Here is a 16506-nt window from a genome sequence, read left to right as displayed (position 1 = left end):
TGTCAGCAGCTTGACCATTCTACTCTACATCACTCTTACTGGCATATGCTTGCCTTGCAGAGACCTGAGTTGGAATCACATCCAGTTTATTCATCCTGAAGCCTTTGTGACTCTGCACTCACTCACCAAGCTGTAAGTTGCAGTGATATTGATTTTGCAGTATGCTATAGAAAGCAGGTATCTGAGGACCTCAGACTGACTTTCCAAGCTGCCAGGGCACTTGGCATTAGCTTTCAGAAGGGTGCAGTGCTGAGACATTCAGTCTTACCAGAGGTGCTTGACTCAGGGCTTTATCTGGGCAAACCAAGTTCCAAGGCATCCTGTCAATATTAGAGGGAGTATGAGAGTGCAGAAATGGCCATCTTCAGTGTGCTCACACCCTGAACACTTAACACATTATATTCACTTTCTGATGTTCTCATACCTGCCTGATGCCTTTATTACAGTTCAGCATAACAGTCCATTTCAACAAGAGTCACCATAGACCATCTTCATTGGTTCTGGAGGGGTCCACAGTCCTCAGACCCCCAGCTAAGACTCATCAGTATTTTACAACCCATGAGCTACAGTCATATCTGATCTATCATAGGGGGAAGTGGTGGCAGGAGAATATATACGTGCATAGGGAGGTAGATATCACACAGCGCTTTTAGCCGGAGCATTAACCCCTACCTCCCCCTCCCAATTTCCTCCAAGGACTGCAGTATCAATCCATTTATTTCTAGAGGAGCCTGGCCATCATGCAACACCCAGCCCCATTTCAGTAACTCGTTTCGGGGAGCAACCACAGCAGACATCATGACTCCCTGAACTTCTGCTTGGCTGAGATATCACTAGCACCAAAACCCTAATCCCTCTTTGCTTTTCATTCACCAGGGACTTGACTGATAACCAGCTGGTCACACTACCTCTGGATGGTTTGGGTGGACTGACGCATCTGAAGCTCCAAGGCAACCTGGCTCTCTCTGAGCCCTTCTCCAAGGAAAGCTTCCCCAAAATGAGGTACTGATAGTGCCCTGGGCTGTGTTCACTCCTTTACTTCTGGCTCTCAACATAGCCTGTATTTGTTGATAGCAATGAGCATTCTGTTTTCCTTGTTTACCTCATGCTTTTCTCCATCCTTTCAGGCCAGTAGGTTGAACAAGCCTTGTCTGCTGCCAATGCTCCTCATTTATCTTTTAAGGTCTTCCATGGGAAAGTGATGATACACTCCCGTGCCCATTGGCCCTACCCCCAAACACACACACACAAGTAGAACTCATGAACAAGGCCCAGCTCAGGGCTCCACTCAATGGAAAACAGTCTCAGAAGCCAATCCTAGCTAATGACATCCAGCTTTCCTTCAGTAAACTCTGTTTGTGTGGCCTTGCTTTGTCTGCTATAGATTAATGAGGAGCCTGAAGGGGTCAAGCTGAGCAAAACGAGGCTGCAAAAGACTTACAGTTCAGTGCTGCATTGCAGGCTCTGGCTCTCCAGTCTCTTCATTAGCAGTGGATCTCCAGCACTCCACCTTCCCTCACACTGGGGGACCCACTGTACAGTGTTCTAGGTGATTTGAATCCCCCTGAGATGAGACCATGGCCCGCTTGAGTCTCATGGGTAATCGCCTTGAGGATATGTTGTCAGCAAAGATGTGTGAGCTCACTCAACCAATACAAGTTGAGAGTTCCCAAGGGTGGAGTTTCTCAAATTTAGGTCCCCACTGTTGGAGTCACAGGTCACTGTACCAAGGCTGGGCTTAATAGATCAGGTCTAATGAGAAGAAGTGTTGAGCTGTCATAGAATCATAGAATGGTAAGGTTGAAAGGGACCTCTGGAGATCATCTAGTCCAACCCTAAGCGTAGCCCTTACAGGGATTGAACCCGTGACTTTGGCATTAGCAGTACCATGCTCTAACCATTTGAGCCTTCAGTTTGCCTTGGCAGTAGTACCTGTAAGGATTTTTCTTCTGATTTTTCTGACTCATCATAACTGAGATCTGCTGCATGACTGTTTTCCCAATGGCTGGGGATCTCAAAAATTTCTGGAGGGCTTTCCATAACCAAGATGGCAATTCTTTGTGCAGAGTGGGTCAAATTCAGCAACTGCAAGGGCATTCCTAATCTACAGTAATTCCATTGACATCTGTGGAGCTGGTTTGGATTTGTACCAAAAAGACTGAGACTGCAGGACTGATTCATTGAACCAGGCCTGCCAACAGACCTATTAGCATTTCCCAAATCTGGGGGTATTGCCACTAAGTAATTTTATTCTTAGAACATAACATGTCTGAAGAAATCATCTGAGAACAGTTCTTAGCCTGGGATGTGTTGCACCTCCCTATCACCTTTCAATAATAGGATTTAATTAGGTGTTTATAACAGGAAGCAAGTTTGTATATAGAGTTTCCATAGCCTCCTGGAGATCAGCCAGAAAAGTTTGGGAACTTACTTAAAATACAAGTGTATTTTTAGAATATAGAGTTTCACTATATTTACTGATCTTGTCAGAAGATCTTAATTGTCTGGAAATCTTAAGGTTTGTTTGACTTCAGCAATATTTCAGACTTTCAGCAAAGAAGTAAGAGCTTGCTATCTTTGAAAAAATGCAACTTCTAACTGATAGCCTAGTATTTTTTCTAGATACTCTTCAGCTGCTGTTTAATGAATCATGTAACATACACAATAATTAACAACTAACAATTCTACTTTCTGTTAGAACGTAGACATATTAAAATAACTTTCTACATTTGAGATAGCTGAGACTTCCCTGCCAAGGATGGTAGCAGGGAGCCACAGTCACGGAATCAGAGTTTGGATGTGCATCTCTGACCTGCTGCAACAAGCAAGGGGGACCTTGCACTTGCCCAAGCTCTGGGGAAGCCCCTCACCATAGTGAAGAACAAAAGAAGGGATGTCCAAGATGAACCCAAGGCAAAAATTGATGATTCCACATGCAAAGGAAGTGCATATGGCACATAGCAAGCAAACATGGAAAAGTGAGGCAGTCTTAGGAGATCTGCAGAAAGGTTTTGGGGAATGGTCTAGGAAATCCAGCACAACTTCCAAACGTGGTGTTTGATGATATCCCATTGGCAGGCAGACAGTCTTTTAAGCACCAAAAATGGAGCATTGCAGAGGCACAGTGGGGGTGACCAGATCCTCACTCTGTCCTACCCTGAGTGTAAGGACTCTACAGAGAAGTTGCGCTCCAGTGTAACCATCAGGTGATACACTGGCTTTCACCACATGTGAAAATTACACACAAAGCACCCAGTGATGGAGAATCAAGTCATGGAATTCTTAAAAGTTCTGCTTTCCTCCTTTGCAGAGTCCTTGAGGTACCTTATGCTTACCAGTGCTGTGCCTATGGAAGCTGCAGCAGCTTCTTCAAGGTTTCAAACCAATGGGAAGCAGAAGACATGAGTCCTGAGGAGGAGGATCCCCATAAGAGGACCATGGAATTGTTTCGAGGTCACACTGATAACCATTGTAAGTAAAATTGGCTGAATGGTGACCAACCTGTGGGCTGGGCCACGCTGTGAACTTGGATGTGATCCTGCATTTGCAGGAGTGTTTCCATTGCAGACCATGGAGTTATATATGCCTCAGAGAGAAGGCAGACTGATCTTTCTCCTTTTGTAGTAGCAAGTTTCAGTGAATGGGCTTCATCAGCCCAGTGCACTGACTGCAYTGGAGGAAACAAGGAAGAACTTAACCGGCGCTTCTAAACTTTCACAGTCTAACCAAAAGATCTGGCAGTCTTCAATAGCATGGACGCAGGCACTAATTGGACTATGCTAACTATAGAGGGAGGCCACATAAGCCACCCACCTGAGTGAGGTTGCTGAGGTTACATGGAACAGTTTCTGGCCTTGGTCATTAGGCTTCTGGACGGTATAGAGTCTCTGGCAGGATGTCAGTTTTTGTTGCTATGACACACAGTTGAGGATAGTCTCTGAGATTAATATGAGCCTAAAGGACTGGAACCTGCAGATAGCTGGATAAGTTCAGCACGGAGGCTGGGCTATGCAGGTCAGAAGTGGTCCCACAGTTAAGACTAAGCAGGGATTTCTGTTCCAGAATCAATTTTTTTCAGTTCTCCAAAATGCACTTCTACATAGACTCTCTTGAAATCTGTTGTACACACAGCTTCACATATCAGTGCAAGCTCCATGCCAAAAGCTTGCCTGATCCCTTTTGAAAGGAATCTCTGAAAAATGCAAAGAAAAGCACAAGTTCTTTTGTTTCTTCTGTAACTGCTAGATAGCAGAAATAGCATTTTAGGATGCAGCTTGGGCACTGCATTGTTACTGTGTAAATATAGAGGCCATGTGCACTTGCGAGGCTGGGGCATCCTGTAAGCAGAAGTACATCTCACTGCTTTCCTTCAGGAAACAGACAGGGTGCTGAGCCCTTCAGGATCAGTAGTACAGCCACACTTTATTCACCTGCTCCTGGGAGCACCATAAGCCCAGCCAGAAACAGGGAGTCAGTAAGGTCTCCTGTTGCTTCCTAAGCAGGCAAGCCCAACCCAGAGAAAGATACTGACCCAGAGCTTGACCCAGAGCAGCTGGGTTTACATGGGGAACTCTGTGCTATAGCAGTGATGGGAGGCAGGGTGAGGTGGATTGACAACTGGCTGAAAGGCAGAGCTCAGAGGGTTGTCATCAGCGGCATGGAGTCTAGTTGGAGGACTGTGGCTAGTGGCGTCCCCCAGGGCTCAGTACTGGGTCCCATCCTCTTCAACTTCTTCATCAATGACCTAGATGAACGGACAGAGTGCGTCTTCAGCAAGTTTGCTGATGAACCAAGCTGTGAGGAGTGGCTGGCACACCAGAGGGTTGTGCTGACATTCAGAGAGACCTGGACAGGCTGGAGAGCTGGGTGGAGAGGAACCTCCTGAGGTTCAGCAAGGGCAAGTGCAGAGTCCTGCACCTAGGGAAAAATAACCCTAGGCACCAGTACAAGCTGGGGGCCGACCTTCCAGAAAGCAGCTCTGCAGAGAAGGACCTGGGAGTGCTGGTGGGTGGATGACAAATTGACCATGAGCCAGCAATGTGCCCTTGTGGCCAGGAAGGCCAATGGTCTCCTCAGGTGCATCGGGAAGACTGTTGCCAGCAGGTCGAGGCAGGTGATCCTGCCCCTCTACACAGCCCTGCTGAGGCCTTATCTCGAGTACTGCATCCAGTTCTGGGCTTCCCAGTACAAGAGAGACATGGAGCTACTGGAGAGAGTCCAGCGCAGGGCTACAAAGAAGATCAGAGGGCTGGAGCGTCTGCCCTATGAGGAACGGTTGCGAGAGCTGGGCTTGTTCAGCCTGCAGAAGAGAAGACTGAGGGGGGATCTTATCAGTATCTATAAGTATCTGAAGGGAGGGTGTCAAGGGGCCAGGGACAAACTCTTTTCCGTAGTGCCATGTGACAGGACAAGAGGCAATGGGCAAAAACTGAACCACAGAAAGTTCCACCTGAATGTGAGGAGGAATTTCTTCCCTGTGAGAATGACAGAGCACTGGAACAGGTTGCCCAGAGAGGTTGTGGAGTCTCCTCTGGAGATATTCAAAGCCTGGATGCAACCCTGTCTAAGATGCTGTAGGTGACCCTGCTTGAGCAGGGGCGTTGGACTAGATGATCTCCAGAGGTCCCTTCCAACCTCACCGATTCTATGATTCTAACATGGATGCTGTTTGATACCCTGTTACACAGATAGTGAGTGAGTCACAAGCCCTGTGTGCCTCATTCCTGCCATCTGCCCTACCCAGATACTTCACAGCCTAAGAGTATGTTTCAGCAGTGTAAAACACCCAGTCAGAGACCAGCAAATGTGATTTCTGCTAGTATGGTGTGACTCCAGGATGTGTGGTAGACTGGGTGGTTACCTTGGGCAGACAGTACGGAAGAGCCGTATGTTAAGGTCATTGCTGCAGAAATTTCTTCTCAGATGGGTTATTTTTTCCAGCATTAGTGCAGCCCATACAGTAATAATCCTAGTGCATATACTCAGGTTGTTTGACCAGTAAATTGCAGCATCTTCAATGAAACTGTAAAAAGATCTGGTTTGCTGAGAGGGACCACAGCACTGCTTACAGACTCRCTCTTGCTGGGGACCAGACCATTCACTGCAACCGAAGCCATTTGACTATCTGAAAGGATACTCTATCCTGGCCTTGTTCAAAGACCAATAACTTTCACAGGGCTCCCAGGCATCCAAGCATGTCTTAGTCCCTCGGATTATGTGTTTGTTCATGAGACATTAGGACCAGAGGAAAATGCTGAGTGACTGCCTGGAAGAGACTCTTAGCAACTCATGTAAGGCCAGAGTTTCAGATGTTAAAGTCCTGGGTTTATCTGAAATATCAAACTATAAATGTGCAAATGCTGAATGCACAAGAACATCCTTACTAAGCATAGCCCTCACACGTGACTCTCTTTACCATTCAGGAAAATGGCCTATTGCATGGCCTATATGTGTGGTCTATTCTTGACAATGAGGGTTTTATAATATTGTTATTTTGGTTAATTAATTGTTGGCTTATTTCTGTTCTCAAAGCCTCCTTTCTGATGGTCACCAGTGGTATTCAGTTCTATTGTATGAATCTTGTAACAGTTCCTCATTACGGAGGAACAAAACTCCCAGACATTCCTTCCCTGAAAGAGATAAAGTGGTCTCATTAAGAGCAAATAACTCAGGACATTTTCCCTGCAGTGTGTGGCCAGACTCATCAGGGCAGTGCTGTGGACAACTTGTGAGAGAGGGATGGGGTAAGTTTCCAGATAATGATGTCCTCTAGATTTTACATAATGCTTCCAGCAGGGACTGAGGAGCCCTTTACAAACAAGTTGGCAGAATTTCAGCGATGGACAATGTGAGGTGCAGGTAGCAACTTGTCTCAGGCCAGATATGTACAGTGCTCACAGACAAGAAATGGGTCCTCAAGTCACACAGTCCTGCTCCAGCAGCCAGGTAACACCTCTTCCTAGTGTGTGTCCCAGGTAGGCTCTGACACACAGCATCCAGTCTTCAGCAGAGCCCCTGTACCAAGTGACCATCYGAACTGCAACCACAGATACTTGTGGCTGTAACAGACCCTGGGGGCTCCTCTGCTCTCTCCTGGCTTCCCAGGGACCTAGACTCCCAGGATCCCCTACCTGCTGGGTAGGAGACACAACTCAAGCATACCTATTTGCCTCTGAGTAATGACCACCCTGGACCTGAAGGAGTGCGGTAGTGCAGGTCTGATTATTCAGCCACCTTCTCATTAGATATTTAAGGTTTTTATTTCTTAAACTTTTTATATACTTTGGATATGCTTTTTGGATTAAAATTGGAAGTGCTTAGCAGATATCCCTGCTGCAAGTATATCCCATGTGGCTAGGCTTGATAGCTCATGGGCTCATGGGCTTGTCACATAGCACATCTGCCCCTTATTCTCTTTCCTGCCATCCTCCCAAAACTGGTTGCAGAAGGAGGGTAGGCAAAGTGCAAGCATTACCATTGTCATTGGGGTGCTTCCATCACATTTCCAGCATCCCTCTTGAGGATCACTGGTTTGAGGATAGAAAAGCATACACTTATTTAAAAGAATATGTTTGTAATAACAGACCAAAGCTACAGAGGGAGAAAAGGTCACACACCTATGCTTGTCTTTGGCCATAAGTCACAGTCTTACCCAGCCCAGCATCTCCATTAGCTTGTAAAACTGACTAATTAACTGCTGCAACCATTCAATGAGCCCTGGAGAGCCCTTAATACTACACTTTTCCTACTCCTGTCATTCAAGAAGCCCACTAGAGTCTAACAAAAGCAGATGTCCAGGCACCTTTTTCCTTATGTAGCCTAAGCTGGAATGAGCCCTTCTATCTGCCCTGCTTTGATTTATCTGCCAGCATCCTTCTCTGTGACTGAGTGCTGAAACCCAGGTGATATGGGGGGAAATAGGTCATTCATTGTATTCTGTCACACCTTTTTATGAGCACGTCTGTGGTATAACAAAATTAGCTGAGCATTTCTGAATGTAGGTTATGAGCTGTTTTCTCCAATTTACAACCTTATTAAAACATCATGAATACTAACATATGAGCTCCTGTTTCATCAGCCATAAGGTTATTTTGCTAAAATTTTACAGAGAACATACACATGACAGAGATCTGGGAAAGCTGTGTGTAAGAACACATAGTACAAGCCACTTTATTAGACTCAGGGGAATGTTTTGGCGATTCATCACTGTGATGTACAGAGAAAATTCTATTCTTCTACCTGATGGACAGCAGTCTCTTGTGAAATGCCATCATTCAGTACTGCACAGAAATACTTGAAGATCTACTGCCCAGGAGCTCCTCTGAAGGCCTTCAAGTGCTGCTACAGTACTACCACTATCAAAGAAGGGAGACATTAGTTTCCCTTAGAGGCAAAATCAAATTCTGGTCTCATTACATAGTACTTACAAGTTAGGTTGATATTACTATATCTTGGCTTTTTATCTAAACAGAGATGGAACAGATACACCACATGTAGGAACTGAGATGAGTAAACTAGCTGGATTTATGTCTTCAGACAAATCAAACTCTCAGGGCTTAGATGCCCACTGCTTGAAATGATACTCAGATTCCCCTGCCTTCCTTGGTGCTGACATTTGTTAAGAATTCTTTTCATTGTCAGAATCTAATAGTTTGGCCACAAAAATAAAAACAATTCTTTGAAAGTAATATCTGTTTATAAACCAGGAATTTAACATTTCAGTAAAACATCTTAAATCTAAAATTCTGAACTGAGCTAAAATAGCAGCATTCAACCTGGTGACCAGTAAAGGTCTGACAGATTAAGGTTTAAGGGATCCAGTTTAAGCACCAGGGAGCATAAAAAGTGGCTATGTCTCAGAAGGGACAAATGATAGTAAGGCAGGAAGGTTAGTATCCTCACCAACAGTCACAGTCCCACTGTATCGGAGCAAGATGAACAGAGCAGGTGTGGCAACACTAATCAAGCTCAGCCAACAGTTCATATCACCAGGCAAGTACACAGAAAAGAAGCAGGTCTGTTGGTCAGGCCAACAAGCCAAGTCTGTAAGTCAGGGTCAGGATCAGGAAGGCACAAGACCGGGCACACTTGTACCTGCAACATAGCTTAGGCCGGGACCAAATGCAAGAGCTTAAAAACAGCTCTCAAGTGAAGGGGGAGCTGGTTCATGCTAAGGCATCTCATAGCTCCTTGATTCAAGGCCAGAGAGCTATGCTGTCAGCAATGGCCCTTAGCCCAGGCAGCCAGACCCATAGGATAGGATATGCATACAGGGCCATCACAAGCTGGACCCTATGGCACCAGATAACACCATGGCCTCTTCTCTTGCCCACAGGCTGACAGCTGACAGGAGAAAAGCAGCACTGCTCGTTGCTGGGCAGCAGCCCATGTCCTAACTCTGAGGGAAAGAGGAAACGGGTAAACCCCCGAATAGGGTCGGCCTTGTATGAGGCAGATGATACAGAAGGGGAAGAAGCATCCAGTCCCACATTTTTCATTCTCTTTCTCTTCTCCAGCAGTTCTCCTCCTCTTCCTCCCACATTGGCATTCATGCAGCTTGATGGAGACCATTTGTCACTGAACGGGTTAAGCGTTTTTTCTTTCTTTTTTTTCCCCCCCACGAGGCCTCAGAAAGTGGAGGTGTCTTAACAGAATTCTAACAAATAGAGTCTAACTCAAAAACAATGCAGTCTGCCTTACTAGAATAAAATAGAAGTTTTCATTTCTCTACAGTTCCCCAGCTGAGAGAAGTACCAATTTCCAGCAAAGGAAATTTTCTGCTTTGAATCCTGCTGTGCTGGCCAAGGACTGTTCTACAATTCGCAGCCAGCTTGTTAGCCCAGGCAAAACAAAAGATCACTGCCTTCACCTCATGCAAATATTTAACTTATACCTAAAACCAGCCTTTGTGCATTCTGGCCCGTTGAAGAGAAAAGAAATGGGGGCAGATTGCATTTTAACTTTACCAGGGGTTGGGTGGCAGGGGGCACAGAAAGTGTAAATCTCTGCATTGATTTGAGTACTGTGACTATACATCACAACTTCTGTACTGTGGAGGGAAAATACACTAGAGATTTATGAGACTATAAAATACAGAAAGGAAATATTTTTCCATCCCACTGTTAGTGTTTTCTTGCCAGACTCCAGAGCAGCAGCAATATTTCAACTTTTATACAGACAGTTTTTAAAAATGACATTTTTTTCCAAAGCTCACTGAAGTTGAGAAAGCCACAACGCTTGTCAGGAGGCAGTAAAGATAGCACATTATTTGTCATCATTCTTTAATCAAATAATCCCAGTCTTATTCTCAAACATAGGTACAAAGCAAGCCTCATGAGAGGGACCATTTCTAAGTCTACTAGGCATGTAAATCATGCTGGAGTTAGTCACATCTTCAGCACCTTAACACCATAAAAACTTGCTTTTCTGGCCAGAGTGTTTGGGGCTGTCACAGACTGTGCACACTCATTGCTGTGCACCAGGGTACCCACATCCATCCTCATCATCCGAGGGAGAGTTCATTCCACAGCCACAGATCTGGTCTAAGCTCTCCGGCTATCAAGCTGTAGCAAGCAGAAAACACAGCCTCTCTCCTTCCTTTCACCTGCAGAAAAATCTCCAGAGTTCCCCCGTGGGAGCAGAATGCCATGCTGGTGGCATGGGTAGGGATGGTGCAGCAGCACAGCACCTGTCCTCACTGTGCCATTCCCAGCGCTGTGAATCAGCAGTGGTTTGAGAAGGGCAACAGGGAACAAAGCAGAAAAGCATGTCTTGGATTAGACTAAGAGGATGCCATTTGCTTTGGTGATGACCTCCACCATTTGGCCCACAGACGGAAAACACATGGAAAATACAGCTGAGGTCTTGGCCCCATTCTCTTCCAGCAGCTTCTCCCCCAGCCAAAGAGTCTCTGTCTCCCCCTGCAGAGAGCCCAAGCCTGGCTCAGAGTGCAGCTGCCAGAGGCTGGGCTGTGAGCGTGGTGCAGTCTGGTTCACAATTGCATAGATCACAAGGATCCAGAACCTGCTTGCATGGAGGATCAGTCTGTCACTGAGCAAAACCAGGACTGGGAACCTCCAGGGTTAAAAAAAAAGGCATCACAGTCCCTAAAAATCATAAGATATAAAATAAACCAGTAAATGCTGGGGGCGGAGGTTGTCTTTTTGCTTCTGAGTCATTTGGTGGTGGTGCTGGCTGCTGATGAAGAATTTTTACTGAAGCAGAGGTTAAGAGCTCTCTTAGAACAAAGCTCCAAAGTCCTTGTTGATGAGCTAACATTGGACACGTCCTTCCCAGAGAGCTTCCATCTACAGGATGCATTTAAAGGCTTTGTTTTCTGTAACCACATAGGCCAGAGTATTTCTTTTTGTAACAAAGCAAGCTCGAAGGAGGGATCAGCAGTCACACAACTCTGGGGCTCTAATAATTCAAATACTGGGAGGAACTTTCTTAAAACAGAGTGACTGACCATACTGCAATGCATCAGCATTTACAAGACAGCTCCGTGACTTCTCCTTCCATAGTAGTGACTGCAGGGGACAAACTGGACACAGAAGCTACTTAGAACTTGTGGGSTGGGAACTGGCTGGGAAGGTCTTTGTCAAAGGAAACAGGCAGTGAGGAAACCTGATGGCTCTGCTCATTCTCCTCTGAGCACCATTTTTCTCTTGTTTTCTCCCCAGATGACCTAGATGCAGATGACATCCAGTTGGATCTTGAGGAATCAAAGCTGCATCCCACTATACAGTGCACGCCCAGCCCTGGTAAGCAGCCAGGCAAAATCTTTCCTTCAAACACATCTGAGATCCTCTGAGCTTCTCTAAATCCAGAGGCTCCCACAGCCCCTCCTGCAGTGTCTCTCAGATGTGCAGATCACAAGCCTTAATGGGTGGGCTCTGGCCAAGGGGGGGACAAATGAGGAGGACATCTCACCTCTCCCACTCCTTCTCCACACAACACAGCACCACTGCAGCATTCTTCTCCACACAAAGGAGAAGTGGCAATGTTGAGATTTGACCATTTTACATTTTAGGAGCCCTCATAAGTTTGGCCTTTCTCATCTCACATGCTCTCTTCCTACACTGCATGCCTGTCCGAGACAAGTTCTGACATCAGGCTCTAGTCTGCATGCTAGTGTGCACTCCAGTGCAGGGATGAGCACAAGGGGGGATGGGACAGAGCCAAAAGGTGGCATTAAATGTTACATGCAGATCCTGCTGCAGAAGAGGGCAGACAATGTTGTATACCTCTTTCCAGCCCTTGACATTCAATAAGCACGGAGTTGGTGGGCTGGGACCTAGCCACTGCTCCAAACAGCAGCACTAGAGCAGAGCAGGATATTCTGGGTATAACTTTGGGCTTTGTTTTCCTTCAGGTCCCCTCAAGCCTTGTGATCACTTGTTCGAGAGCTGGATCATCCGCCTGGGAGTCTGGGTCATTGTTCTGGTCTCAGTGCTCTGCAATGGGCTGGTCATTTTGGCTGTCTTTGCCTCTCCCAGTTACCTCTCCCCAGTCAAATTTATCATTGGCTCCATAGCTGGAGCCAATATGTTGACTGGCATTTACTGCAGTATGCTGGCTTTTGTCGATTCCCTGACCTACGGCCAGTTTGCTAATTATGGTGCCAGGTGGGAGACTGGCGTAGGCTGCAGGGTGACAGGGTTCCTGTCTGTGTTTGCCTCGGAGGCTGCCATCTTTCTGCTGACTCTGGCTGCTGTGCAGTGCAGCATTTCAGTCTCCTGTGTGCGGGGGTATGGGAAGTTACCCTCATTAGGCAAGGTCAAGGCTGCTGCCCTTTGCTGCCTGTTGCTGTCCTCTGTTGCTGCAGCTCTGCCTCTCTTCTCCATYGGAGAATATGGAGCATCTCCTCTCTGCCTCCCGTATCCCATCCCAGATGGGAAACCTGCCACCCTAGGCTTCACTGTAGCCTTAGTGATGACAAACATGCTCTGCTTCCTGACTATCACAGGCACCTACATCCGACTCTACTGCAACCTGCTGAAAGGCGAGTTCAGTGCTGTCTGGGACTGTGCCATGGTTAAGCATGTGGCCTGGCTGATCTTCACCAACTGCCTCCTCTACTGTCCAGTGGCCTTCCTCACCTTCTCCTCCATGCTCAACCTCTTCCTCATCACCCCAGAGGTCATCAAATCCATCCTCCTTGTGGTCCTGCCCTTGCCTGCCTGCCTGAACCCCCTGCTCTACCTGTTGTTCAACCCCCGCTTCAAAGACGATCTCCGCCTGCTGAGGCAGAAGGGCCAGGACAAGGGAAGCTACCCCCAGTCCTGTAGGGTTGACGACATGGAGAAAAGCTCCTATGACTCCACCCAGGCTCTCGTGAGCTTCTCTGACATCGACCACATTTTCGAGACGTCTGACTCCCTAGTAGTGCACCCTGTACTTGACAGCTACAGCTTTCCCTCCATGACACTCATTCCCTGCCAGCAAAGGGTGGGCACCAGGGGGAAGGAGAGGAGCTACTCTGAGCATTGCCCCTGTCTCAATGACAATGAGGTTCTGATCACTTCAGAAAGCCGAGATCCAGCCAGCAGCAGCCTCCGGATAGCCTTCTTCTCCTCCCCGCCCACACCACCCTACACATCTCACTTATAAACCTCCTCTGAGTAGCCGTGCAGAACAGCCCCACACCACACACAGATGGCCAGCCCCAATTCTCGGTGRCCAGCAAGGTGACAGCAGGCTGCTTCATGTAAAGCACCAACACAACCCATCCACCCTCATCCCCCATCATATAAGCCTTGGCAACAGGCACCACACTGCCAGCTGCCACTCGCCTGGAAGGGCTCTAACTGAGCTCCAGCTACTCAGAGCAGGCCATGGCAGGAAATAAACCTCCMATGTGAGTGCTTCCTCTGCTAGTGATTGCATGGGAGAGAGCCCCATCAGCTCAGGAAATGCATTAGGGAGGCCCTGCTCCTAATAATCCTGTAGCATCACAAGCTGAGAAGAGCCCTGAGCTGAAAGCAGAAGCCTGCAGCAAAGCCAAGCATGTCTTATCAACGGAGAGACATCTTAGCAAGCAAAAGCCACTGCTCTCTAGCAGAAATTGGTGGAAATGGCCTGCCGCAATGCCAATGCCTCAGGCCTTGCCCCTTGGAGCCCTCTGCTGGCCCCACTGACCCCAAGAAATAGGCTTGTGTCTGACCCATGCCATTGACAGGAAGAGCAAAGGAAGTGGATTAAAAAGCAGCATATTCATGTGTGCACCTGAGGTTTGGAATGCCTCCATTTTGGGAGGCTCTTGTTTGCCCACCAGGAGCCACATGAGTTAGGCAGGACCCACACTTTCAGCTGATGTCAGAAGCGGAATGCTCAGCCCCTCTTTCAGTCCAGTCCACAGTGTCTAACAAGAGGATCTCTAACCCTAAGGCAGTCAAATCCGAAACATCCCTTAGAGAAATGACTCTACATGTCTTGCTGAGATAATGCAGCAACTCCTGGCCAGTGCCCCCAAGGGAACACAGAACTCTCTCCCACCTTGTTCATTCCCTTCAAGGGGTGGTTTTGCACACTGGAACACACCACAGGGCACTTCTGCCTGTACCACCTGGCTTCTGGACAAGTATAATGAAAACAAGACTTGGATCACTCACTGTCCCCAAACTTCACTCCTAGAAGAGGTTTTCAGTTTTTGGTTACACGTTCCCCATGCAGAATAGTCAGCTTGGGGACTGTGTTTGCCATCCCATATTTTGAGGGCAGCTCATGCAGGAGGGAATAGAGGCCAGCCATGTGTGCCGATGGCATCAGGAGGACACAGGCCACTGGAGAGAGCCCCAAATTCACTCCCTGCAGCTCAGGGATCTCCCAAATCCATCTACTCTACCACAGTCTCTCCCACTGTCATCAATGCAGCAGGGAGTCCCTGCAGTCAGAGCTCAGGCCCTGGGCAAAGCTTCAGTTCTGCTGACATTACTGCAGCTATATGTCATTCATTCTTGTGAGACAATAAATGAGCCCTATTGCTGACCAGCGTCTGGCTTCTGTCCTCTTGTGTGTGAAAAGCTCCTCTTTGGTTCTTTCAGCAGCTGACTACCTGCTTCTCCCAGTCAAAATAGAGCTACCATGCCTCAGATGCTATCTGCATTCCTTCAGTGAGGACTGAAGAACTGGGCCCCTCATTAAACTCAGCATATACAGGGAATGAAGGATGAGACCCTGAGGGCAATGCTGCTTCTGCAGAAGAGCACGATGATGATTACACTGTCACTATCCCTCTCTAGACCCCATGGGCCAGATCCACCTGCTTGCATCCTCTGATTTGCTGCTCTGCTGCATCCTATGTACGGTTCCGTGCACAGAACAGCCGCTGCTGCATGGCAGTTCAGGGACACCGTATAACAGGGTCCCCCATACAAAACAGACTCCCAAACCACAACATACCTCTGCTTCCCTTCTCTGCACATGCCCCCTATAGTCTTATCTCAGGCACAAAGAAAGAAAAACTTGAGAGATCAGCAGGAAATAAGCAGAACGAGAACTTAAGATTACAGAAGACGAAGGACACCTCAAAKTTAGTAACAGAATTCAAAGCTCTGCTCTGCAGCCCAGGTGGAGGTTATGAAAAGTAAGTCCTGTTACAATATTTGGATCCTGATCCAGAGTTCTAACATCCTACATATGTTCAAAATCAACTCTCATGCTTGGTCCTTTAAAAATACTGAGCCATTTTGTTCTATTTCCTCAGGGCTGCTTATCTGCAGCTGAATGGGAAAGATTCATATGTGGTTTGAATTGCAGAAATAAAATGTTCCTTCAGAAGTGGGATTACATACCTCCAGCATAAATCATAAGGCCATAAGGAAATTCCACATTACAAGACACCCCAAAATTACCTTAAAGCCCACTCAAAAGTCCCAGTGACATTCATAAGATGAGCATCACTACATGTCACATAACATTGCAACACTGTCTGAAATCCCCTGCACTGCAGCCAAGAGCACTCACACCACACAGAGGAGCACTTGACAGACAGTTGGCCCAGATGGCTGGTGCTCTGAGCTCTCTGTGGGCACTGGGCCATGAGGGGAAAGTCACACTATATTATGATAGCAGGAGCTGAGCAGTACTGTGGACAACGAAAACAGGGTGCCACATGGTCGACGTGGCAAGAATTGGGTCCCAAGTTGTCCGAGCTGATACATGGGATTTTTAAAACTTATGGATGTTATGCATACTTCCTATGTGCATAGACATGCTGCCATACCTGGAGAGACTGTGGGATACAGCCAGTAGCTCTTGGGATTATGTGAATTGCAACCCTCATCAAACCTGCCTGTTCCCTGTACAGTCTCAGTCAACCTGGGCACAACTCGCTGTGCTGTTGACACGCATGTCTCAGATAGCAATGACCACGGGACAGACCAACTGGCTAACAGCATTACAGATATTCTCCATGGTACTGAATACAGAGGAAGCAGTGATGCTGAGTTCACAGACTGCTAGGTGACTAGCATGGCCAGTTTTCCAGGGCTTGTACCCATCATT

General features: G+C 47.2%; 1 protein-coding gene across 1 annotated transcript in view; it reads left to right on the top strand.

Annotated features, from left to right (window-relative positions):
- LGR6 (leucine rich repeat containing G protein-coupled receptor 6) overlaps positions 1 to 14903 on the top strand; it is a 162776-nt gene extending 147873 nt beyond the window's left edge. The window contains exons 14-18 of the mRNA XM_085307702.1: positions 61 to 132; positions 877 to 1002; positions 3311 to 3471; positions 11682 to 11762; positions 12374 to 14903. Of these exons, the coding sequence (XP_085163828.1) occupies positions 61 to 132; positions 877 to 1002; positions 3311 to 3471; positions 11682 to 11762; positions 12374 to 13611 (1678 nt within the window). The 3' untranslated portion in view covers positions 13612 to 14903. The remainder of the gene's footprint in view (positions 1 to 60; positions 133 to 876; positions 1003 to 3310; positions 3472 to 11681; positions 11763 to 12373) is intronic.
- The last annotated feature ends 1603 nt before the right edge of the window (positions 14904 to 16506 follow it).

The sequence above is a fragment of the Rhea americana genome, unplaced genomic scaffold (assembly GCF_003343005.1).
Source record: "Rhea americana isolate MKP2758 unplaced genomic scaffold, rheAme1 scaffold_261, whole genome shotgun sequence".
Lineage (NCBI taxonomy): Eukaryota > Metazoa > Chordata > Aves > Rheiformes > Rheidae > Rhea > Rhea americana.
Note: the sequence above shows the minus strand (reverse complement) of the source record. Positions and strands in the feature narration are given on the sequence as shown.